This window comes from Arachis hypogaea, chromosome 14, assembly GCF_003086295.3.
Source record: "Arachis hypogaea cultivar Tifrunner chromosome 14, arahy.Tifrunner.gnm2.J5K5, whole genome shotgun sequence".
Taxonomy (NCBI): Eukaryota; Viridiplantae; Streptophyta; class Magnoliopsida; order Fabales; family Fabaceae; genus Arachis; species Arachis hypogaea.
In genome coordinates this window covers 118,273,740-118,298,237 of record NC_092049.1, presented here as the reverse complement: position 1 = coordinate 118,298,237, position 24,498 = coordinate 118,273,740, and the positions used below count along the sequence as shown (strand labels likewise).

Here is a 24,498-nt window from a genome sequence, read left to right as displayed (position 1 = left end):
GTGTTATATTTTAATTTTGCAGACAGTATGAGCGAAAATAAAAATATATATTCCATACTTTAAGTTCGTAGGTACTTCCAGCAACATTGAAAAAGAAAACATGATATGAACAAATTAGTTACAGTGCACCGTAATTGCTCAGCTGGTCTAGTTATATTGCAAGTTTCTGTAGTTTATCAAATATTAATCAGATCCTATAGTTTAAATTCTTTTAATTGGTAGATTAAATAGTTGAAAAAAATTTGATTAATTTTATTTAGCACTTGATTTTTAGAATAGGTTAACAGTGGCTCTGCATAAAGTTTACACGAAAATTTATTTTAAACAAAGAAATACCATTTGAAATTAATTGATAGAATTTAATGTTGGCACTTTTGGATTAAAATGAGTTATCATTTTATTTCTATGGCTTTAATTTTAAGAGAAATTAAACAAAATATTGGTGTACACAACTTTTTGTGTTTACCTTCTACCCTCCTTGTTAGTAAATGTATTTTACAAAGAAAAATAAATATCTATCATAGATAAATAATATATATGACTTTATAAAAATAAACAAAACTTAAGTATAAATGAAAAATAAATATCTGCTAGTTAGATAAATAAATGTCAGGCTAATAAGAAAATATTTTTTTTTTATAAATCATACAAATTCATTTTCCTCCATCATAGATGTTTACTTTTCTCTGTCAGTATAAGGTGTACCAAAAAAGAGAGTAATAGAAACATTAGATCCTTAAAAAGTTTATGATGGACTTCTATGTCCTAAAGGAAAAAAAAAAAAAAAAATATATATATATATATATATATATATATATATATATATATATATATATATATATATATATCAAATAAGTCTCTTTGAGAAAACTTTATAATAAACTTATAAGTTTCTAGAAAAAATAAGTCTTTAAAAAATTATAATTATACTTATAAATTTCTGACCGAATAGGATAAAATATTGAAAATAATGAATTGTGTCTAATATTGCAACTTTGCATGATTTAGGAACTACAAGACTAACATTTCAATTTTTCAAGAAATTATTTATCATTTTTTTCTCAAAAAATTATAAATCTATTACAAAATTTTCATATAGTATTTTATTTAAAAAAAAAACTATAAATCAATTACAAAAATTTTTCAGACCTAGCTATCTATCCTATTACTTAACCAAAGGAAAAGTTCACATAATAGCGACACTATAATCTTAAGAAGTGATTGATTTAATCATTTTGACTGGTATAGCATACATAACTAAACACTATTGTGTCTAAGATCGAATTCCAAGAAATAATGCTTACTAGCCAAATTCCTTGTTTCCATCGGCACATTAATAACAAAATACGGAAACTGACCACTTCTTCCTTAGCCCTTGTGCACGGAAACTGACCACTAAAGTTAAGAGTAAAATATTATTTTGATCTAATGTTTAAGTTAAATATTAATTTGATTTTAACATTTTAAACATCTTATTTTTATTTTAAGATTTTATTTTTATTTCAAAAAGTTTTTTAAATATGTTTAATAGTGTCTTAAATTTGATACTAATAGTTAACGGAATGAAAGACGTAAGCGTTATTAACGTTATTAGTTAATTCATATTTTTTTCCATATATTAAAAAAACATTACAAAAACCTTTTTGAAACACTACTCAATTTTCTTTTGGTACAAAATTCTAAATCCTAATAATCAATTATCAACGCTTCAAAATAAAAAAAAAAATTATATTAGTAATTATTAGTGGATCGGTTTTACTTACATACAAAAATCAAATGCTATTATTAATTCTTCAATATGCAAATTGTTTGTATTAAATTTAATGGAGACAACATTAAACCTACTTAAAACTTTTTTAGGATTAAAATAGAATGTTTGAAAGTTTTTGGGATTGAAATAGATTTGGGACAAAATTAAAATTCAACCCAAACATTGAATTTAATTTTGATGCACTATAAGTATAAAATAATTTTACACATGCACGTAAAATAGTTTTGGTCATGAAGAAGAATGGATGCGATTGCACAAGAATAGATACAATTACATGACTGTGTAAAATATTTTACGCTGTCAGTGCATCAAAATCAAACTCCCCAAATATTAGGAACCAAAATAATAATTTACCCAAAAGTGAAAAACCATCTCCTCAAATATTAGGGACCAAAATAATAATTTACCCAAAAGTAAAAAACCATTGTTGTCCTGTATCTTGCATTATCTAACATTAAAAAAAAAAAAAAACCCTCAAACAAGAAAATGTGACCTCTTTAGTCAGCCCAATTTATTACTTAAATAAAATAAAATTGAAAAAACAATTTTTTTCCATTAAATTATATTAAGCATATTATTAGACATTTATTTCGAAGATACAACATTGTTTTACTAGTTGCGATTTGATGGTCATACACTACTCATACTAAATTTCAAGTCATGATAACCATACCCAAATGAATTTCCAGGTCGAATTAGAAATTAACAAAATACTAAGCACGGCGCAACAGTAACAAGTCGGTTGCAAAATTGAATCTCCACCAAATTAGCAATTCAACTAAATAGATTGCAAACATGGCGAGAATATCAAAATGATAAACAAACAAAAGCCATATATATTATCAAGGACAGAAAAAAAAACCTCAGATGCATTCAACATTAGTCTAGTCTGAGGTACATCTCAAACTGAAACAAAAATTTCTTCATTGATCTTGCGCGGTACTACATCTAGGTGTTTGTTGCCCTAGTGTAAATCTGCTGACTCGCGTGAGCGGACACCAGCCGGATCGAACCTCTAGCCATCAACTCTCTTATCGCCTTCCTTGCAAGTGACCCATTAATCTGTACAGTGAAAGGAAAATAATGACTTCTTTGGTTTGGAAAGGATAGAACCTTGCTTCTGTAGCACTCATGAGAATCAATATCAAATTGTTTTATGCTTAGAGAATGCATTGGATATGAAACCATAACAAATGTTGCAATCAAAATTGTCAGTATGCCATCAAGAAAAAGATTCTCAAGCATTATATATGGAAATGGTTAACCAAAAATATCAATGCCAAGGTCATTACAGTTTAGTTTAATGAATTATATCCATATAAACCAACAATCTTATTGAAAATTAAGAGGGAAACCAAATCTAGAAAATAAAAGGATTGAGTTGGATAGAAGTATAAAGTTGACAATCATAAATAAAAAAATATGATGTAGAAGCAACAAGATACAAGCACGCGATATCTAATAGAGAAGTCATTGTCTTGATTTTCTCATAAGAGGATACCAACTGAACTTATGATACTACAACTTCAAAATAATAAAAAAAAAAAACGAAGCAGCTCGGTGCAAAAGGGTGTCATGTAATTCCACAGCTGAACCCGTGACCTTGAGATCACACGAAGACAACTCAACCGTTGCTCCAAAGCTCCTCTTCAACATACTACAACTTACCATTAAAAAAAAAAAAACACTAACCATTTATAGTGCCAATCAGTCTTGCATATAACAAGCTTCTTAGGATTAGCACCAAAAAATGCAAGCTAACACCAACACAAGCATGATTGCTGAGTTTGAAACTTTGAATTAGTGCTAGTCTTACGAACTTAGAATGTGAATAGATCAACAGAATAAAACACACATTCAAGAACATATTGTATAAAGAAGTGGCCACAATCCAAATCACAACCTAACCTACAACCATGATCCTACTACAGAACACACATCAAAACAACAACACATCCACACCTACGCTATCACTTTTCAATCTATTCAAACAAGTAAGAGAAAAGAAAGAGAGAAGTACCCTCAGACGATCAGAGAGAATGGAAGGAGTGATGAGCTTGAATTTGGGTGCTTCAGAGAGGAGCTTGTCATATGAAGCCTGATCAAACAGCACCTGGTTGTTCACCTTCTCCTTCTGCTTTCCCTTGCTCCACTTCTGTTAATTCCACATCAAATTCTCAAGCTTAGAAATTATTAATTACGTAATCAAAACAAAATATATCATCAAATTCAGATATACAATATAACTAAATATGCCCAAGTCAAAACCCTAATTATCACATCATAGTTGATACAAAATCATATTAGCACCAACACCAAATCATAATAACAATCATATAAAATATAGAAAAAAACTCAAAACTGAAAATTGAAAAAGGAAAAGGGACCTTCTTCTTCTGCTTGCCACCGCCAGATTTGGCGGGCTTGGAAGATGGTGGAGGAGCCTTATCTTTCTTTGGAGCCTGCAATCGAGAATAGAACACAGTTAGGCAATTACATATGAGAGAAGAAAGAGATGAATGAAGAGATTCGCACCATGGAAAATAGCAGGGATGTGAAATTGGCAACTGAGAATTAGGAACTGAAGCTCAGAAACTATATAGGTAGGGTTCTTTCCTTGAATTTTTTTATGTTCATTATATGTTTGGATGTTAAATTCACGGATGGGCCCACAATGAGATTTTTGGAAGGCCCATTTATTTTCAGGCCCACTATTAAAATAAAGTTGAAAAGCAAATGAAAAAAAAAAAACCCCACTGAAATAACATATTCGGCGTTTCGTGGTATACCGAAAAAAATATATATATTTTGTTTCGTGAACAATATTCTGTTTTTATTTCTAATATTTTATATTTCTTAAAAGGAAAAGTCAAAATGGAAAATGAAAAAAATTTAATAATTATAGTGTATAATTAGTGAAAACATTTTCTATTTCCATTTTCTATCATTATTGATAGCGGGTTAATTAAATTCAAGGTAAACCACCGAAAATACATTTGAAGTATTTTAGGGCTGGCAAAAATATTTTCGAATTTTATTATAGATAAAAATATTTTCAAATTATTTAAAAATGTGACAAAATGTCTAACATTAAATATATATTATAAAAAAATATTTTAAAAATTAAATTTTGATGCAGTTTTTTTGTAAGTATTATTAGAAAAATAAGATATATTTATTCTTAAAGTTGTGATCTTTCGCTAAGTATATATATTTTTTTGTAATTTATTTTTCAACAACCAATATTTCTTTTAAAAAATAAAAAAAATCTAAAAGTCAAATTTTTTTTAAATAGTTATCTAACTATTCCTATCAAATTGTAGATCAAATACGTATGCGATTTGTTAAATACAAAAATCATTTGTCACTTATATAAAAATATAATTTTTTGACATTTTTATCGCGTTTTTAAATAATTTAAAAAAAAATTTATCGATAACAAAATTCAAAAATATTTTTATCAGAGGCAAAATAATTCGAGTAAATCTTTTATAATTTATCCTTAAATTCAATAAATAAAAGAAGTTTGTTACTTGAAAAGCCTTGGCCTTGAACGTTGAGCATGTTCTAAGTTCTAACCAAAACTAAATGCGGTAGTTGATTACCACCTTGGTCCAGCTTGACAATGACTAATCGACATTACACCCATTGTTTCTAACAATTTGTGGGCTGAACCAGGAAAAGACGTCACTGTTATGAATTCTTGTGCATTGTTGTTGAACTCATGCTTTGTGGGGTACTGGTTTTCAAGCTGTTTATGAGAGAATCTTTTTGTAAAAGATTGTTGAACAGTAGTTTTATAAATTGCTTAAATACAAGTTTATATTTTCCATAATAATGTAATTTGTCACTATAATCTTGACACTGATTTATTCAGTTGTCTTCTTATCATTTGATGACTGTTGCTTCATTCGAAGAAAATAATGTAGATAGATTAAAGTTGAACCCAACATGTCAACATGATTAATAATAATTAAACCCATCATGAATGGTCTCAATTGCTTGTTGACCTGGTATTCACTCTTGCTACATAAACTTCCACTTCAAGTTAAAAAAAGGAAAATAGTTTTTGTTTTTTCTAACATCCAAATAACTTGATAATTGCATCCCTGGGTGTAGTTATATGATAAGATCATATAAAATTCTAACGTGAAAGGATTCATTCCCCTCCCTTCACCATGGAGGTTGTGAGGATGGTGCTTTCAGTAAAGCCATGAGATCATTGCAGCTTCAAAATGCAGAAAATGCCATTTGAAAGAACACAATATTCAGTGAAAACAAAATACTAAAATCTGATAATGAGAATAGAATTTAAGATCCAAATGGTCAAATTTGCAATTCAGTTATACAATCTGTACAAGAGATTGAACTAGCCACCTTATTTCTGACTATATGTCAAATTAACAAGGGGACTTGACCAAGATCATAACATAGTTAAGCTTATAACATAATAACACCCTAGGTAGTAAAAACAACATCCAAGTAGTTTGCATAGTACACATCAAGCACCTAATAACTAGGCACAACATGAGACTGCTGTTGTTGCTCTTCCGGCACCACTTCATGCTGTGGTGGTTGTTCTCCCTGCCATGACCAAACAATGTCCTTGAGTGCCGGCCGAATGTCATGTTTCAGAAGCTTCTTGTACTCCACTGTGTCACCATTGACCTTTCTCAACTCTACCAGATGGAACTGTGGGGTTATCTCGAAAATCTCAGCAGCAATGCCCAAGATCCCTTTTCTGCCTTCCTTGGAACCTTCTAACTTCAACAAACCTCCGTCTTTCTTCTTCACTTTTAACCGAAAGCGCTTGCAAATGTCTTCCAACTTAGAGAATATGGTCGAGGCGGACTTGTTAGATGTGAACCGGACCTCTTTCTTTTGCTCAGTATCCTCAAACAAACCGGATAAGTCAAAGCCGGAGGAGAAAGAGATTATGTCAAAGGCATTTAAATTGAAAGGTTTTCCCTGCTCTTTCTTGGGCTTTGCAATTGGACAGTTCTCGCATGTGTCGAAAACATCTTCGGCATCCAGAGGGGCTAGCTCTTTGTTTTCAGTTGCAGTAATCACAGACTTGTCTAACCCCTTTTTAAACCAAGAACTTTCCATGATTTTGGCCATTGATATCCTTGTCCTTGGGTTTGGATCCAAGATTTTGGACAACAATCGGCGAACATCAGGTGCAAACCACTTAGGAAATTTGAATTCCGCCTTACCGATTTTCCTATACATCTCCATCAGATTTTTATCCTGAAATGGAAGATAACCAGCCAACAGAGCAAACAAGACTACCCCGCAGGACCATATATCAGCTTTCACCCCATCATAACCCCTTCTGTTTATCACTTCTGGCGCAACATAGGCCGGCGTACCACATGTTGTATGGAGTAATCCATCTTGGTGCTTCGATTCAGCAAGAGCACTCAATCCAAAGTCTGAAACCTTCAAATTCTCATTTTCATCCAATAGTAGATTTTCTGGTTTCAAATCTCGATGGCACACCCCCCGGCTGTGACAATAGTCGACTGCACTAATCAGTTGCTGAAAGTATCTCCTGGCAACATCCTCTTTGAGTTTTCCTTTAAGTATCTTGTTGAAGAGCTCACCCCCTTTTGCATACTCCATGACGAAGTAGATTTTGGTTTTACTGGCCATTACCTCATAAAGCTCCACCACATGCGGATGCTGAATTAGTCTCATCACCGAAATTTCACGCTTAATCTGTTCAATCATCCCAACTTTCAATATCTTCTCTTTGTCAATTACCTTAATGGCCACACTCATGCCAGTTGCAAGGTTCCTAGCATGGTAGACCTTTGCAAAGGTCCCTTGGCCTAATAACTTCCCTAGTTCGTATCGCTGCATAAGCACACTTCCTTTTTGTTCCATTTCTAGTAAGACCTACACGGGATGCTGAAATCAGTGCTATAATACACTAAGTAGATGTAGTTAAGTGACCAAAATGGGGATTAAGAAGATTCTCCAAGATCAACCATCTTCACAAAGTTCATGTTCTGGCATTGAACAACTATTGAGATTTCCGGTGACCGGCACATGAGCGAAAAATAGACGTCGGCAGTGGATTGAACACCCAATCTCATCAAGGATAAACAAGGCTAGCCCAGATGGAGCCAAAGCCTCATTAAACTCCGAGAAGGAACTATTTACTTGCAAGCACATCATTCAGCATTCCCTGGTTTTGTAGTGACACTAGAAAATACTGAAGATGATGAACTTCTTAAAAAGCTTTGAAGAACTACCAAAGAACAAAGCAGAAACTTGTTAACTTTCAACTACACAGCAGCAAAATTTAGTAGGCACACCTGAAAGAAAGAAATAAATAAAGAAAAGACTTAGTAACATAAATAAATTATATATAATTTGTGGATATTTAAGCTACACAAAACGTTACGGTTGATTGGAGCAAACAATAGAAATAGCTAAGCCTTCAAATACTAGGTGAGATCAAGTACATGAATCAAATACCGACATATATGCCATCGTAATCTTACTTTCTTTTAATATTTATGACATCAGTTAGGTGCTGGACTTTAACAATTTGAATGTATACAGAACAAATGCCTGGGTGGTACCAAGATTGAATCTCATAACTTCAACACCAAGGTGGCTTTTCGGGATAATTTTATAGGATATAATTTGAAGGGAAATTAACAACCGCTGATTTGCAGCGTCCTCTAGTACAAATATTATAATCAAATGCTGGCTCTAGAGATATTAGAAGTAAATAATTCAAGACCATGAAACAGAAAACAAGTGTGTGAACTTGAATATTGACACAAGCATATGACTTCAAATAATGAATAGATCCAAACCAAAGGTAGCAGTGAGTCATGCAGAAGCAATGAAACTGAGTGAATCAAATAATCAAACAGCTGGTTTACATAAGAACACTGACACGCACTATCTATTTTCCAATTAATTCTTTTTAATCCTTGATTTATGGTTATTTGATTAGTAAGAATGTTAGCAAAATTGTGTGCAATATCAGAAGTATTTAATAAATGAAAACAAGCAAAGTAGCAGCAAATATAATAAATATAAAAACAGATAATTTTAGCAGTTGCCATTGGAGAGGATTACATTAAAAACCAACCAAGATTCATCAAAGAATTAAGGAGAGAATAAATTTTATAACCCAAAACACAACTCTTCCCTCATCCCATTAAGCATAAAATTTCTCAAATCTATGAGCAGGAAAAAAAACTTACTCAAATTATGACTCAACATGAATAATTTTCCAACAAAACCCAGAAATTGCACAGTAATTAGGAAGCTCAGAAGCCATGGTGAGCGATATTCTCAAGAAACAAAACAGTGAGGAACAATTAGAGAATGCCGTGCCGTGTTGCAAACCAAATCAAATCAAATTGAGCTCAAAAACGAATAAAGTTTCAAACTTTGATACAACATCATGATGTGTAATAAGCATGTCGAATATATAAAAAAAATAAAAACAAAAATAAAAAGAGAAAAAACCTCAGAAACGATAAAGGGTAACAGAATTTACCTGCGAAAGGGTTGGAGATTGATGATTGTTTGGTTTTCTGTTTCTGTGGCTGCAATGAAAATGGAAATTTGGAACAACTGAACAAGAACAAGGAACAGAAAAACCATTAAGAGAGAAAATCAGAGAGAAAGAGAGTGATGTGGTTTTGAACGTTTGATTGAGAGAAATTTGAGAAATCTCAAAATGCCTTATTAGGTGCTTCTTATATAAACTTGTGTTGTGTTTTTCACTTTGATGGTGACCTAATTATTATTCCCTACATTTTTTATTATATATTTCATTTGCTAATTATTATTATTTTTTTTTATTTTTATTTTTAATTATTAGGGTGCCATGCTATAGGCCAAAATAGGTATATGAACAAAATAAAATTGAAGATTTTCTGATCCGATGAATCTGAATGCAAGCTTCAACTTCAACTTGGAATAAGTTTTCATAAAAGAAAATAATCGGTTATATTGGAAAATATAAATAAATTTATACTTCTTTTTTAAATAAATATATTATTTTAAAGTATATAAATTTTAACTTAATGATAAAACAAATGAAATGTTATTGTTAGAATAAATTATTTTATTAACCCATATCATCCATATTGAGTCATAAAAAATATATCATAATGCAGAAGCGTACCTAAATTCATAAACATGAATTATACGATCGGAAGAGTTTGGATATTGTGGTTGTTTTGATCTTCCTCAATCAAAGCCTTCTGTATCTCTATACAGTTGAATTGTGACTCTTTTGATAACAAAAGAGCAACAAAGACGACTTTGGTATATTGGGAACTGAAACCTACCTATTTATATTTGAGTATGTCACTCATTAAACCCTAAATCCCAAATAAAAATAGTATCTAAAGTCCAAAAGATAATATATCTAAAATCCAAAAGATAATTATCTAAGGAACAAAAATAATATCTGGTTTTATTCTCATTTAATTCCAAATCAAAAATAATAATTACTTATTCAATTTAGCATTTATAACAATAAATAAGGTCACCATTATATAAGTCATTTAATTTAAAATAGTATAATTTGTGATTATAATTATTATATATATTACCCACAAACAAATTAAAAAATTAAAACAGTTATATGATAAAAAAAATCAATTTCAATATTCTAAAATAAACTACAAAAAATATCACTATTTTTCTAATTGGAATCTAGTATTATTTGAAAATAAAAATATAAAATCTTATTTGAAAGAAAAATTATTTTTGCAAATTCTATTTAAGTTCGCATGTTGCATGACATCACAATTTATGAGTAACAAATTGAATTATTTTAGGAAATATTATAACAAATTTCCTTAATTGAAAAGCCAAATTTGACTTGTTATATTATGCAATACAAGAACCCAAAAAAAACCCTCTGAAATTTTAAAGGTGAGTTTGAACAGAGAGGGGCCATTATTATGTGAGTTAGATGCAGGGGCCAGAATAGTTTAAGAAATAATCAAATAAATAGTTTTATATTGAGGCTGGCCAATCATTTATGTTTGTCTTGTAGCTCCTCTATTTTAAAATATATTGGGCTATTATTATTAATGGGCAAAGATATTTTGCTTAAAAACTGTAAAAAAATTGTTGCTAGTGGAAGGCTTTCAACAACCCATCAAATATATAAGGTATAAGGTATATTCTGTTTTTCTTAGAAGCAAAGTTCCATCTAACGACATACTAATCACCTAATTTGCCAACTAGAATTGAGTGTTTAGTCCACTGAATCATTCATTATTAGTTTTAATTAACATGCAAAGCAAGTTAAACTTGACTACTTGTCTTATTCATACTTAAAAATTACCTATATATGTATAAGGGTGGGGGGATTGAATTTTTAATATTTCTTGTAGGGTTAAGTACGATTTTGGTCTCTAAAATAGAGGACGAAAATTTATTTCGTTCCTAACCTTTTATTCGCTATAAAATAATCCCAAAAATTTTAGTTTATTTAAAAATTGTCTTTTTTACCAAATTTTTTATTTTTATTACCAAATTACTTCTTCCTAAATAAATTATAAAATAAAACATTACCTCTCCCTAAATAAATTATAAAATAAAACAAAAAGCAAAAAAAAAAAAAAAAGAAAGAAAGGGAACCAGAGGGGAAAAGAGAATGGGGGAGGAGAGGGAAGAAAGAGAATCGGGAAGGGAAGGTAGCGCCGCCGCTCCTTGCGTCCTGCGCCCCGCGCCCCACTCTCCGCGCCGCTGCGCTTGCTGCCGCCTGCGATGGAGAAGGGGAAACCGCATTCAGTGCGGCTGCCGCTATTCGCGCATCGCTCGTCATTTTTGCTTCTTCTTCTGGTTTTGTTTTTGTTGTTGCTTCATTATCCATTGTTGTTGTTGGTGTTGTTCTTCTAGTTGATGTTGTTTCATACCTTCTGTTTTTTGCTTCTGCATTCTATTTCTGCCTGCTTCTATTTTAGCATTCTGCTTTTGCCTGCTTCTGTTTCTGCATTTGGTTGATTTTGGGAAGAAGGGAGAATGATATTTTCGTCCGAATGACGATTTTAAAATAAACTAAAACCTTTGGGACCATTTTATAACGAAAAAAAGACCGAAGACGAAATAAATTTCCGGCCTCTACGTTAGAGACTAAAATTATACTTAACCATTTTCTTGTATTAAGAATGTAAATTAATTTCATTTTATCATTAATGAAAAATAAATAAGTTATCCTACAATAAAGTGTACTTTTTCAGATTTTAATTTGCATTAACATAAAAAAAATTAGGTTACTTTTTAGATAATAAGCATAGAAATTTTTTTTTTAAGCCTGTGTTTGGGTAGAGTTTTTTCTTACTATGGGCTTGAAGAAATAGGTGCCTCCTATTTCTTTTCGGCTAGCTAAATGATTGTGTGAAAAAAACTCACACGCCCATTTATATTGTTTAATTTAAAAAGAAAATCAAAAATCATATCCGACGTTTTTTATTTTTTAATGTTTATTTTAAAAAAATTAGAATTTGAATTCTTTAATTTATATTTTTTTAAAATTAAATTCAAAAATTCGAATTCAGACCTTTTAATTTTTTATTGAAAAATTTAAAATAATTTTTAAATTGAAATTAAACTTTTTAATTTCTATTTTTAAAAAATTTAAAATATTTTTTAAATTGAAATGGAATCTTTTTATTTTATTTTTTTAAATAATTCTCATATTTTGGTTAAAAAATAATATATTTAAAAATAAAATTTAATTTTGATGCATGGACAATATAAAACGTTTTACACAATCGTATAATCACATACGTTCTGTTGGATAATCATTTATGTAATTAATAGAAAAAATAATTATTTTTGCTGATAATAATATAATATTATATAATTAAATACACATATAAAAATATTTTATATTAACAATATATTAAAATTAAATTCTTAAAAATATCACATTCTAATTATATATTAAAATCTTTTTCCTAAAACTGAAACCCGCAATATAAAATACTTTATTTATATCATCGAGACATCGACGCTTAAAAATGATTTTATCTAATTTCTTATTGGTGGAAGCATTATACATAAGATCGAAGAAATGAAACTTCGAGCGTCCGTGAATAGCAACGAAGGACGAATGAGGAGTTTACACGTAGCGGGTGAAACTTCGTAGATGAACGACGTTGATGGCGATGGATGAAGCGTTCTCGTGCGGTGGCGTCTTAATCGTACACGTGTCAAAGGAAGTCTGTAAGGTCGCCGCAAGGGAGCAGACACGTAGTAAGGTGTGTGAGTGTGACATCACGCGCTTCTTCTCATTTTATAAAATACAAAATCTTAATAATTATTTATTCATTTTTCATTATATATTATCTTTCGTCTTAATTATTTTATAATAATAAATTAATATTAAAAATTTTATAAAAAATACTATTCTTCTACATAGTGTTCATATAAGAATTGCAAGTAAATAACCATTTTGACTTCTAAATATTTTTAAAAAAGTTATTTTATTATTTACATCTTTTAAAATTTATTTTATCAAAATTCTAATTTTTGGAAGTGTAAAATGACTGTTTACTCTGAAAATTACACACTCTGTGGCTTGTGGAAACATGCCACCCACAATGTCCAAATCAACTAGTACAGTAGATTCTGTAGCAAAGCAATAATAGTACTATTAACGTGAATGAATGAATGAATCTAATCTCGTGTTGAAACTCGAGTGTGTTGCGTGTTAAATTTAATCTTCATGTCACATAGGAGCTAGGATCACGTGCAGTGACGGATCCAGAAAATTTTGGTAGTGGGGTAAAATTTATATAACATGATAATAATTTTTATAATAAAAATAATATGTGTATATAAAAAATTAAATATTAAATTATCTATTAATCACTATATATTTATGTATAAATATATGTATTGTTTAATTTATGTGTATTTTATATTTTAATATATATTTTATACAGATAATTATTTTTTATGTACATATAGCATGATTATTGTTATGATTATATTTTGTTATTGTAAAATATAATTAGCCTTCAAAATATCTAATATACAAATTAAAACACTAAAATAGTAATTTAAATAATAATATATAATTTAAAATTCTATTCTTTTAGGTTTTATATTTTTAAAAAATTAAGTAATTTTTCTCTTAACACTATCATCAAAATTTCTCTCTTTCCATATATATTACTAAATAATTATTTAAAAATTCACTTCCCAACACAATTAGAAGCCGACTCTTATTGATATTCATAGTTAAAAAAAGTTCTTTCAATTAATATAGTTACTACGCAAAAATTAAAGCTAATTTGAAAAGAAGATAAATAATATTCTTTTGAGTTAATTTTTAAAAAAGAACACTAATTTTGTTTAAATTTGAGAATTGATCATTCTACCGAATATCTAATATAAAATTTTTAAACTGACGATTAAGTATCAAAAGTTGAGTAAAAAATTATTGTGACGTCAAATTTAATAATCTAATGGGGACAAATAAATATTATTATCATATACTACTAAAAAAATTTTCAAATACCAATGCACTTGCATCAGTCCCTGACCACGTGAGAAAATCTATTTTTACTTTTGCTAATAATAACATCTTTGAATTGGATTGTTTTCTTTTATAAATTAAAAAAATATTATTTCTAAAAAAATAAAAATATATTATTTACCAGGATACAATTTTTTAAATTTACTCTTTCTCTAACAAAATATAAATCTAATTCAAAGGGTTTAATTTTATTGTGAAAAATAAAATTAGCTGCCAGCAAAACTACACTTATATTATCGCAATATAGAGTAGGAACAATGTCCACTTGAATGTGAAGTTCTTTGAGAAGATTTTAGAGTCAAACTATTTGAAAATCTGCTTCAGGCCTTCAGCTAGTCCCCTATATTAAGCTTCTGTGTTAAATCTGTTGATAGATAATTGTTTTCTGCTACACTAAAATACTAAGTTTGCACTAAGATAAATTCCATAACCATAAGTGAATTTTCTATCATCAACATCTAATCCCCAGTCTAAATCACAAAAAATATAAATTCTTAAATTCGTTGTGCTGAAATTAAACAAAAGATCTTGTTTTATGGTCCCTGCAAGATATCATAACAATCTCTTCACACGTTTCCAATGACTAATCAATGGTCTTTGCATATATTGACTTAATTTGTTAACACAATAAGAGATTTCTAGCCTTGTTAAAGTAGCATACTGTAGAGACCCTATAACATATCTATATAATATTGCATCATCAAAGATATCATTTTCTTCTTTAGATAGTTTAATACTTGTGATTATAGGAGTTGAAACTCCTTTCAATTCTGTCGTGCCAACTTTCTTCAATAGGTCAGAGATGTATTTTGTTTGATTAAGATGATACGTTTCCGAATCAATTTTGCATGTTTCGATTCCACGAAAATAACTAAATTCACTAAGATTTTTTAAGAAAAAAAATATTGTGAAGCTGGTTTATAGTATTTTGAATGGCAATTTTATTATTCTCAATAATAAGTATATCATTCTACATATACTAGAATATATATAGTGATAGTAGGATCATACTTGACAAATAAAGAATTATCTGACCTGATTTTGATGAAACCAAATGAAACTAAAGTTGAAGAAAGTTTAATAAATCATGCTCTTGGAGCCTGTTTTAAGCCATACAAAAAAATTTTCAATCTACAAATCTATCCAACATCACCTTGAAAAAATTCTGGAGGTTGTTTCATAAAAATCACTTCATTTAAATTCCCATTCAAGAATGCATTATTAAAATCAAAATCTTGAATCTGTCAATGATACTTTAAAGCAATGGTGAGAACAATTCTTATGGATGAAGGTTTGATTACAGGAACAAAAACTTGTTCATAATCAACTCCTTCAACTTGGTGGTTACCCTTTACAACAAATCTAGCTTTATACTTAGCAATATCTCCATTTAATTTTTTTTTAATAACATAAATTCACTTGCTATCGATCACCTTAGCAATAAGGGGAGGAGTTTTTAAACTCCATGTTTAATTCTTATATAAAGCTTGCAGTTCCTTCAACATGGCTTGATGCCAATGAGGTGACTGTAAAGCTTGTGTAGTGGTGGTAGAAACATTATTATAAAGATCAAGATTAAAAGAAATAGCAGTTGAGAAGAGTTTTGGTTTTGCAATACCAGATTTAGATCTAATTTGCATTGAGTGAGTATTAGTTGATATTTTTATTTTGGAGAACTACCAAATTATATTTCTAAACCTGAAATAGGGATACTATCTGAGTGATGTTGAGGTTTATTGACTTCAGAAAAAGAAATTGGCTCATTTGACTTTTCTTTAGAGGCTTACTTAAGTGATGATACATCTAAAGAAGAGTGAGAAAGATGATCAGAATTAGAACTAGATGGAACTGGTTGGTAGGAGGAATGAAGAGCAGAACTAGATTCATTGTTAAGATATGAATTTGAAGAAGTATGAGTTATAATAGCAGTACCAAAGATGTATGAGAAAATTATTGCTTAGGCAAAGTAAAAGGTGAGGATGAAAAAAGAATAGAATATGAAAACTTAGATTCATCAAATATAACATGATGAGTAATAATGATTTTCCTAGTTTTAGTGAGACACTTATATCTCTTATGATTAGAAGTATAATCTAAGAAGATAGATAATTGAGATTTGTAGTTAAATTTATTGGTAGAATATGGTTTAAGACAAGGATAGCAAGCACACCCAAAGATTTTAAGAAAAGAATAGTCTGGTTTTATGATGGTGAAGGAGTTCATAAAAAGTGATATTTTAAGTATTTAGAGAGGGTAGTCTATTGATGATGTAAGTTGCTGAAAGAAAGGCATCGTCCTAATGACTCAAAGGAAGAGAAGCTCGTGCAAGCATTGCAAGACTAGTTTCAACAATGTGACGATGCTTCCTTTCGACCCGTCTATTTTGTTGATGAGTATATGGACAAGAGAAGCGATGAGTGATACCGTGAGTAACAAAAAATTTAGTGAATTGTGTAGATAGGTATTCACAGCCATACTCATTTTGTAAAGCTTTAACCTTTAGACCCGTGTGAGTTTTAAGATTAGCTTTGAATTGTAAAAAACCATGAAATGCGTGAGATTTAGAATGGAGAAGATAAACACAGGTATACTTAATAAAATCATAAAAAATGAGATATAATAATTAAATCCATGATATGACGTAATAGGGGCAGGTTCCATAAATCTGAATACAACATTTCAAGAGGAGCATTAAAATTAAATTTGTCAAGAAAGAAAGAAAGAAGGTGCATTTTTACCATACAGCAGAATTCACAAACATGAGAAGTAGCTTTATTTGATTGAACATTCAAATTAAAATGTTTCATTATATTTAGAACAGTATTTATGGCACAGTGGCCAAGTCTATCATGCCACAATTCATATGAGTGCAAATTAGCATGAAAAATTTTAGGATAAAAATTGTCAATTTGCACTAAATTCTTATCAGCATTGTCAGATTTAGTTTGAGTAACAGCCACTCTATCAAAATGATAAATTCCATTTCTAAAAATTCCTTAAAAAAGAATCTCCTTTGTAATATGAGATTTAACACAACAATAGTTAGCATGAAATTCAAAGAAACACTTGTTATTAACAACAAATTTATGCACACTTACAAAGTTTTGAATTATTTCAGAAAAATGTAATAATTTGTCAAGCAAAAACTTTTGTTTTGTATCAAGATTAACAAGATATAAATGACCATATTGAGTAATACTACTACCAGTACTATTACCTAGCATAATCTGTTCAGAATCATTGTAATCAGATGAACAAACCAGATTGTTTGGATCAGATGTGACATAATGACTAGCACCTGTATCAGGAAGCCAAGAAGAATCTAACAAGGCGAAAGGAGTTGCAAATAAGCATGAGGAGCATGAAATGATGATGGAGGTGGAAGAGGCAAAGATGTATTTGTTTGCTGATTGTGAAATTTTAAAAAGAAGGGTGAAAGTTGTGATCAAAACGATGAAAATAAGAAAAGGCCACATGTCCAAGCCTCCTACATGCTTGACATTGACGCCCAGAGTCCAAAGAAGAGTATCTACCACCACGAGAAAATCTACCACCCTTTCCACGACATCCATAGAAATTTGCATACGAAGTAGTTGTTTGTATATAATTGGCAAAAACTAATCCAAAATCAGATTTTCGAAAATGATCAAACATATGTTCATGAGCCAGAAGGAGGGATTCAGCTTCCATTAGAGAAATTGACTCAATGTTTGTCATTACAACAGAGATATATAATGCATAATTCTCAGACAAGCCTTCAGTAATGGTGGTAATATGATCATCAAGGGGAGAGTATAACCTCCTGCTGCTAGAGAATTCACAATCTTTCTTATCTTGATAAGATATTCAGTAGCAGAAGTTTCACCTTTTCTAATCGACTTGAGTTCAAATTTTAATTGTTGAATCTTTATTTTTGAAGTTTTAGAGAAATAATCTTGAATTTTTGTGCAAATCTGGTATGCAAAAGTACAATCCAACATTCTGTTCTTGAAACTATCATCAATTGATGAAAGAAGCCAGGTCGTGAGGTAGTGATCTTTAGTCTTCCATTTCTTGTAGGATTTTAATTCTGTTACTGTGATTTGAGTTGCTTCGTTATCAAATTTGGTTGAAATTTTCTTTGGATTAAGATGATCCACCAATTTATTAGCATTGATGACATGAAAAGCTAAGTGCTGTCAAGTCTTAAAAGAATTTTCATTGAATTTATCTATCATAAGTGCAGAAAAATTAGTTGAATTTATAGAAGAAGGAGAAGAAGAAGAGTATGGGATGATTGCTACCATGGATCTTGAACCTGAGATCATGATACCATGATAGAAACGGAAAAATAGATAGAAGAGAGATTGACAAAAGATTTGAATTGAAAATTGGAATAGAATAACTATCGTGATATTTTTTTGTTCTTTATACCAGAATCATAACCTTCTATTTATGCAGCAGAGTTGGTTAGAGAACCTTATTTCTAGAAAGTTAAAACCTTTAACTAAATTATTGATAGTTAACTAATAGTTTTACTAACTGTTACTCATATCTCCAATAGATATTATATGTAGTTCGTCTAATAAGTAAGTAAATTGTGTGTTTTACAACTCAATTTGATATAATTTAGATCGTATTGATAAATTTTTATTTTTTTAATTAATTTAATTAATAATTTATTTTAATTTTATAAAAAAGTATGTACTTGAATCATTGTTTTAGTAGAATAATTATGTTTATTTGATTTTATGTTAATTTTAAATTTAAAAATATAGGTATTAGTATTATTTTGAAGCTAAAAACTTTAAATTAAAATTTTGAAACAAATATACTTGTATTAATTTTAAAATTTTAATTTAAAAATAATACAATGACAATTATTTTTAATTTAAAATTAATGGTTTTAAACTGTTATTTTTTAGATCAAATAAGTATAATTAATCATATGAGTATAATAATATGAATATGTTTATTTTGATTAAATTATATTTTAATTTAAATTTAAAATATTAAATTAAAAATTTTATAATTTTAAATTATTAATTAAATTAATTAAAATATAAAAATATACCAATATAATTCAAATGGTATCCAATTGTATAAAATTATGCATTATTAGAACACAAAGTTTGTTTAATCAGTGGGTTGAGGAGCAACTTGCTTAATTATTAGGCAAACTAGCATAATTCGCCTACTTATTAGATAAACTGTATGCAATCTCAAAAAAAAAAAAAAAAAAAAAATTACATCCTAGTAAATAATGTTCTTTTATTTTCTTTTTAAAAATAATAAATTTTTTTATTTATAAAAAAATCTAAAACTTTCCCAAAATATTACTACATACACTATTCTTTATACGACTTTAATATTCATTATTATTATTATTATTATTATTATTATTATTATTATTATTATTATTATTTGTGTCTTGTACGGATAATATATAAAATACATAATAATATTATTTTTAATTTTATAAATAAAAATACACATAGTTGTTTTTGTTATAAAATGTTTTATAAAATTATTAAATTTAAAGTTTAACTATTTTTAATATTAAAAATAATAAAATTAATAAATAATAATTTTATTTATTTTAAAGCATAATAATTTACTTATTAATATTAATATATAGTTTGTGATTCAATTAAAATATTTATATTAAAATCCTATATTTTTAAATATTTTTAAAATAATATTAGTAGTTAAATTTGTAGATATTTTTTATAATTTACGAGTAAAATTTTTAAATTTTTTTATTCTTTTGTTAAATTCGATTTGAACAAATTTTCTAGTTGTATTTATATAGGATATACTCGTAGCTAATTAAATTAAGTAAGCGAAATACTAATTTAAAAAACCTAGCTAGTAATCCAAAACAAGTTGTATCGATTTAATGTTATTTTTCCTTCTCCTATAAATTGGACTCATTATCTTTGATTTATTAATATTGTATGTTGTAAGAAGTTTATGGCTAATAAATTAAATTTAATTGTTTCCATTTATTACGTGTCATGTTAAATGAAATCTAATTGATTTTATTTATATTAAAATTTAATCAAATTTATTTAATTCAATTTTATATAAGAGGTCAAATGAGACATGTATGTAATTAAATTTAGTTTAAAATATTTGTGTAATTTTTTTATTTAATTTATTCATATAAATTATCCTATGATTTATATATAATAATTATCATATATTTGGAGTAAGTAGGCTGTACGAAATGTTTATGATAAATTTTATTAATCTCAACATGGATGAATTCTTCATTTTTTTCCCGCTCTTTAAATTATTTCCGCTACTCTCACCCACTTTTCTGATTTGATATTCTCCCACCATATTGCCCTATTTTAATAGAGTAGAGCGCGCTTAAGCACTTATCGCGATTGCCATATATAAATTTTTGTTTGAGGATCCATTATAATAATGAAAAAAATTTCTGCATATCCGTAAATATCGGTCAATTATATCAAAATCAGATGAATCGGTCCAAATGGGCTTACTAATGGGATGTCCTAATATATTATAAAATTTCGCTTTAGCTAAAGATCTAATTAAGGAAATAATTGGGACTATTGTATCAAATTTTTTCATAACAATTTCTATTAGAAATAAATTTTCTAGCATTTGACTCCGTATATATATATATATATATATATATATATATATGATTTTGATTCTCTAAAATTTAAATTTCATTTTAGAGAATAAAGTATAATTTTTTATTATTTATTTTATAAATAAGATTAAAAAAAATATAAAAAAAATTATTTAAGGGAAAAAAATCACATTTTATTCTTTAAAATAAAAATTTAAAATTTAGAGAATCTAAATTCATATATATGTGTATTTTTTTTTGTATCTTTCTTTTTTTTAAATTAAGAATACATTAAATTTGTCTATATATATTGTCCTATATCTATTTAATTGAGGTAAATTGGCAAATTGGTACTACTTGCGGTCCAGAAATATTGTTAAGATTATTCATCGATGGAAAGAAGATTAGGGATAAGCTCTATATTTGGTGCGGGCATCACTTGCATGTACCCAGTATATGAGGATTGAGGTGACTTTAAGCATATAGATTATTCTATATATATGGATATCAATTTGATAATTAATCATTTTTTGAGCGTATGTAATTTAATATTATATATTTAAAAATTTATATAAATATACCAAAAATCATACCCTATGTATTTATAAATATTTATACATGTTCTGCACTTTTTTTTTTAAAAATCAAGTATACAATTATTAGTATAATCAAACTTGCTATAATAAAATAATCAAACTTGGCTTTTTCGAATAATAAAATTTTTCTACTGTAGCATACTCAAATTTATTTATGAATACCAAATACATATTTCTATAAAATAGTTAGTTGATATGGCAGATTTTTAGTATAGATATAGTTAAAAATATAATTATTTATGTATTTTATTTTATTAATTTAAATTTTTAGGAGAACTAATTTCATGATAGCATTAAAAATTTTATAATTTAAGATTTAGAATTTGATCTTTATTGATCCAAAAAAAAAAAAAAATCAGCTTAAGGCCAACAAAAAGGAAAAAAAAAAAGTCTATAAAAAAAGGGTTAAGTACTGAAATCGTTCCTAAGGTTTGGGGTGAAAATCAAAATTGTCCCCGACCTTTTTTTGTTATTAAAATCATACTCAACATTACAAAACGTTATAAAATCGTCCTTTTCTATTTTTTTGGACCAAATTATCCTTAACTATTAATAAAAATAATATTAAAAAAATAAAACCCTACCCCACCCACACCCAGCATCTCTTCGTCTCTCCCTCCATCCCAAACCCACCCCAATTCCATCATCATCAGTTCCCACTCCCTCACCCCCTCACCCCCTCACCCCTCACCCCACTGTCTCGGAGGTGCACCCGCCGCCGCCCCTGCGTCCAACCCATGCGCCGCCCTTGCGTCCAACCCCTCGCCGCCCCTTCGTTCTTCCTATTTTTCTTTTTTTAATTTTTGAAGAACATATACATGATTAATGAAGAAGGGGGTTACTGGGTTAGTGGTGATGAAGAAGGGGGACTGTGATTATTTATTACTGGGTTACTGTGATTATTTCGTTTCTAGGGTTCGCCGCCGCCGCCGTCGCGTGGTCATCGGGAGGGGACCCCACCACCGCTACTTCTTCTTCTATGACTGCCTTTGCTTCTTCTTCTGTGACGGCCTCTGCTTCTTCCTCTGCTCTGCTTGAACTTCTGCTTCTGAAATTGTAACTTGATGATTATTGAACTTTTGGATCTGAAAACTGAAATTGTAGTTGATGATTATTGAATTATTGTTTATTGAAATTGATGTGATTATTGAAATTGTTATGCTTCTTCTGCTTCTGATTTTTTTGTTGATTTGTTTTGTTTTGTGAATGTTGCTGTTAATTTGTTTTGTTATGAGTAATGAATGGCTATGGTGGCAGTGGTGATTGGGTGAGGGAGAGGGAGGAGGTGGAAGGAGATTGGGTGAGTGAGGGAGTGGGGTTAGGGAGTGAGGGGTGAGGGGGTTACGGGAGGGTGAGTGAGGGAGTGAGGTGATGAGGGGAGGGGAAAGGGAGAGTTTGTTTTAATTTTTTAATATTATTTTTAATTATTTTTATTAATAATGAAGGGTAATATGGTAAAAAAAATAAAATTGAAGTGGAAAGGATGATTTTATAACGTTTTGTAACGTTGAGGATAATTTAATAACAAAAAAAGGTTGGGGACGATTTTGATTTTCACCCCAAACCTTAGGGACGATTTCAGTACTTAACCCATAAAAAAATTATACAAACTTAAAAAAAAGGCTTTTGCACTACAAAAAAAAAACGTCAAATACCGTCGGATTTAGCGTCGCACAATAACGTCGGTTTTACTGGTAGTTTACATGTTAAATTTATCAGGTCAAATCATTACCGGCGAATTTTCATTTCCAACAGTAAATTTGTTAGTAATAATTGGATGGAAAACAGAAAAATAGGCGTGAAATCTAGCGTCGGATTTACCGGCGAATTTTTTCGCCAATAAATTCAATTAATGGAACGCTGCGTTTTGATAACCCATAATGCGTTACCTTCGAATTTACCCACCGGTAAATCCGACGGTAAACTTGCCCTAAATTCAAAACGTGAACATTTTTCCTTCATTTTCGAAACACACACTCTCTCTCTAACCTTCTTCTCTCTCTTTCTCTCCTCTCTCTACCTCCGGCATCCCCTCCAGCTACCCTCTACCAGCACCGACCACATACGTTCTTCTTCAAAGACTTCATGGACTCGCCTTGATCTTGTTTCGTTGTCTGAAATGGAGCTTCTCTCTCTGTCTTTGTCGTTGTTGGTGCCGCTGCCACTACTACACCTTATGTTATCAGAGCTATGTCTCTCCTCTGTCTTCTAGGTAGGTTGTCCTCATCCGTCTCCTTATTTCATCTTTGTTTTTATTTCATTTTAAATAAAAAAATTCTAACCCCTTTTTGAACCCTAACCCCATTTTTACTTTCTTCAGTTGGTTCTGTTTATTTAATGCATGTTTATGTTTTTTCTTATTATTATCATAATAAATTTTATTTTAGTGTTCTTATTCATTGACATAAAATTATTCTAAGTAAGTTATTTTTGTGCTGTGATTTTTTGGACAGCTCATTATTCTAATATTAATGTTGTTGCTGAGTTGCTTAGACAGAGTAATTTTTTGTCATTTTTGTTAACTATTTGTTCATTAGCTTATTCTAATTTAGTTTTTTGTTAAGTTCTTTTGGTCTATTTTTAAATGTCGTCTAAGTATTGTTGAATTGAATATTGAATTGTATGTTGAAGATGAAGGTATTGACGAGTTGTAATATGTTCAAGTAAACAATATGTAATAATATTGAATATATTAGTTTTTTTAGTTCAATTGATGTACAATTGAAGTTTTGAATATGAAAAGATATATAAATTTATTTTTATTCATATTGTTTTAGAAAATGTTTAGGTTACTTTAATTTGGAATTCAAGAAATAAAAATTCACTTAATTCAGACAAATAAATTGAATAAATTGACAAACATGAGATTGTTATTTTTTTTTTAAATGACATAAGTTACTATTGTTGTTATAATGATTAACATTGAGTATCAATTTATTCTACATTTACAGTTAGTCACTATTGAATCTTAAAATACTATTTGATTAGTGACTCCTAGAGCAATTAC

At 29.1% G+C, this 24,498-nt stretch overlaps 2 protein-coding genes across 2 annotated transcripts; both read right to left on the bottom strand.

Moving 5' to 3' along the window:
* Positions 1-2,441: 2,441 nt before the first annotated feature.
* LOC112743818 (small ribosomal subunit protein eS25x) lies at positions 2,442-5,816 on the bottom strand. Its single transcript, XM_025793169.3, has 4 exons — positions 4,307-5,816; positions 4,159-4,233; positions 3,792-3,926; positions 2,442-2,833 (listed from the first exon to the last, which is right to left on the bottom strand). Exons 1-4 carry the CDS (start codon positions 4,307-4,309, stop codon positions 2,720-2,722), a joined length of 327 nt encoding a protein of 108 aa, XP_025648954.1. The 5' UTR covers positions 4,310-5,816; the 3' UTR covers positions 2,442-2,719.
* Positions 5,817-6,081: 265 nt separating this feature from the next.
* Positions 6,082-9,703, bottom strand: LOC112743817 (CBL-interacting protein kinase 2). Its single transcript, XM_025793166.3, has 2 exons — positions 9,300-9,703; positions 6,082-8,094 (listed from the first exon to the last, which is right to left on the bottom strand). Exon 2 carries the CDS (start codon positions 7,658-7,660, stop codon positions 6,281-6,283), a length of 1,380 nt encoding a protein of 459 aa, XP_025648951.1. The 5' UTR covers positions 7,661-8,094; positions 9,300-9,703; the 3' UTR covers positions 6,082-6,280.
* Between the last annotated feature and the right edge of the window lie 14,795 nt (positions 9,704-24,498).

Coding starts and splice junctions, on each gene's coding strand:
- LOC112743818 (XM_025793169.3), bottom strand. Junction 3,927..4,158: donor GTGGCAAGCAGAAGAAGAAG/GTCCCTTTTCCT, acceptor TGGAATTAACAG/AAGTGGAGCAAGGGAAAGCA. Junction 2,834..3,791: donor TTCTCTCTGATCGTCTGAGG/GTACTTCTCTCT, acceptor TTCACTGTACAG/ATTAATGGGTCACTTGCAAG.
- LOC112743817 (XM_025793166.3), bottom strand. CDS start 7,660: ATGGAACAAAAAGGAAGTGTGCTTATGCAGCGATACGAACTAGGGAAG.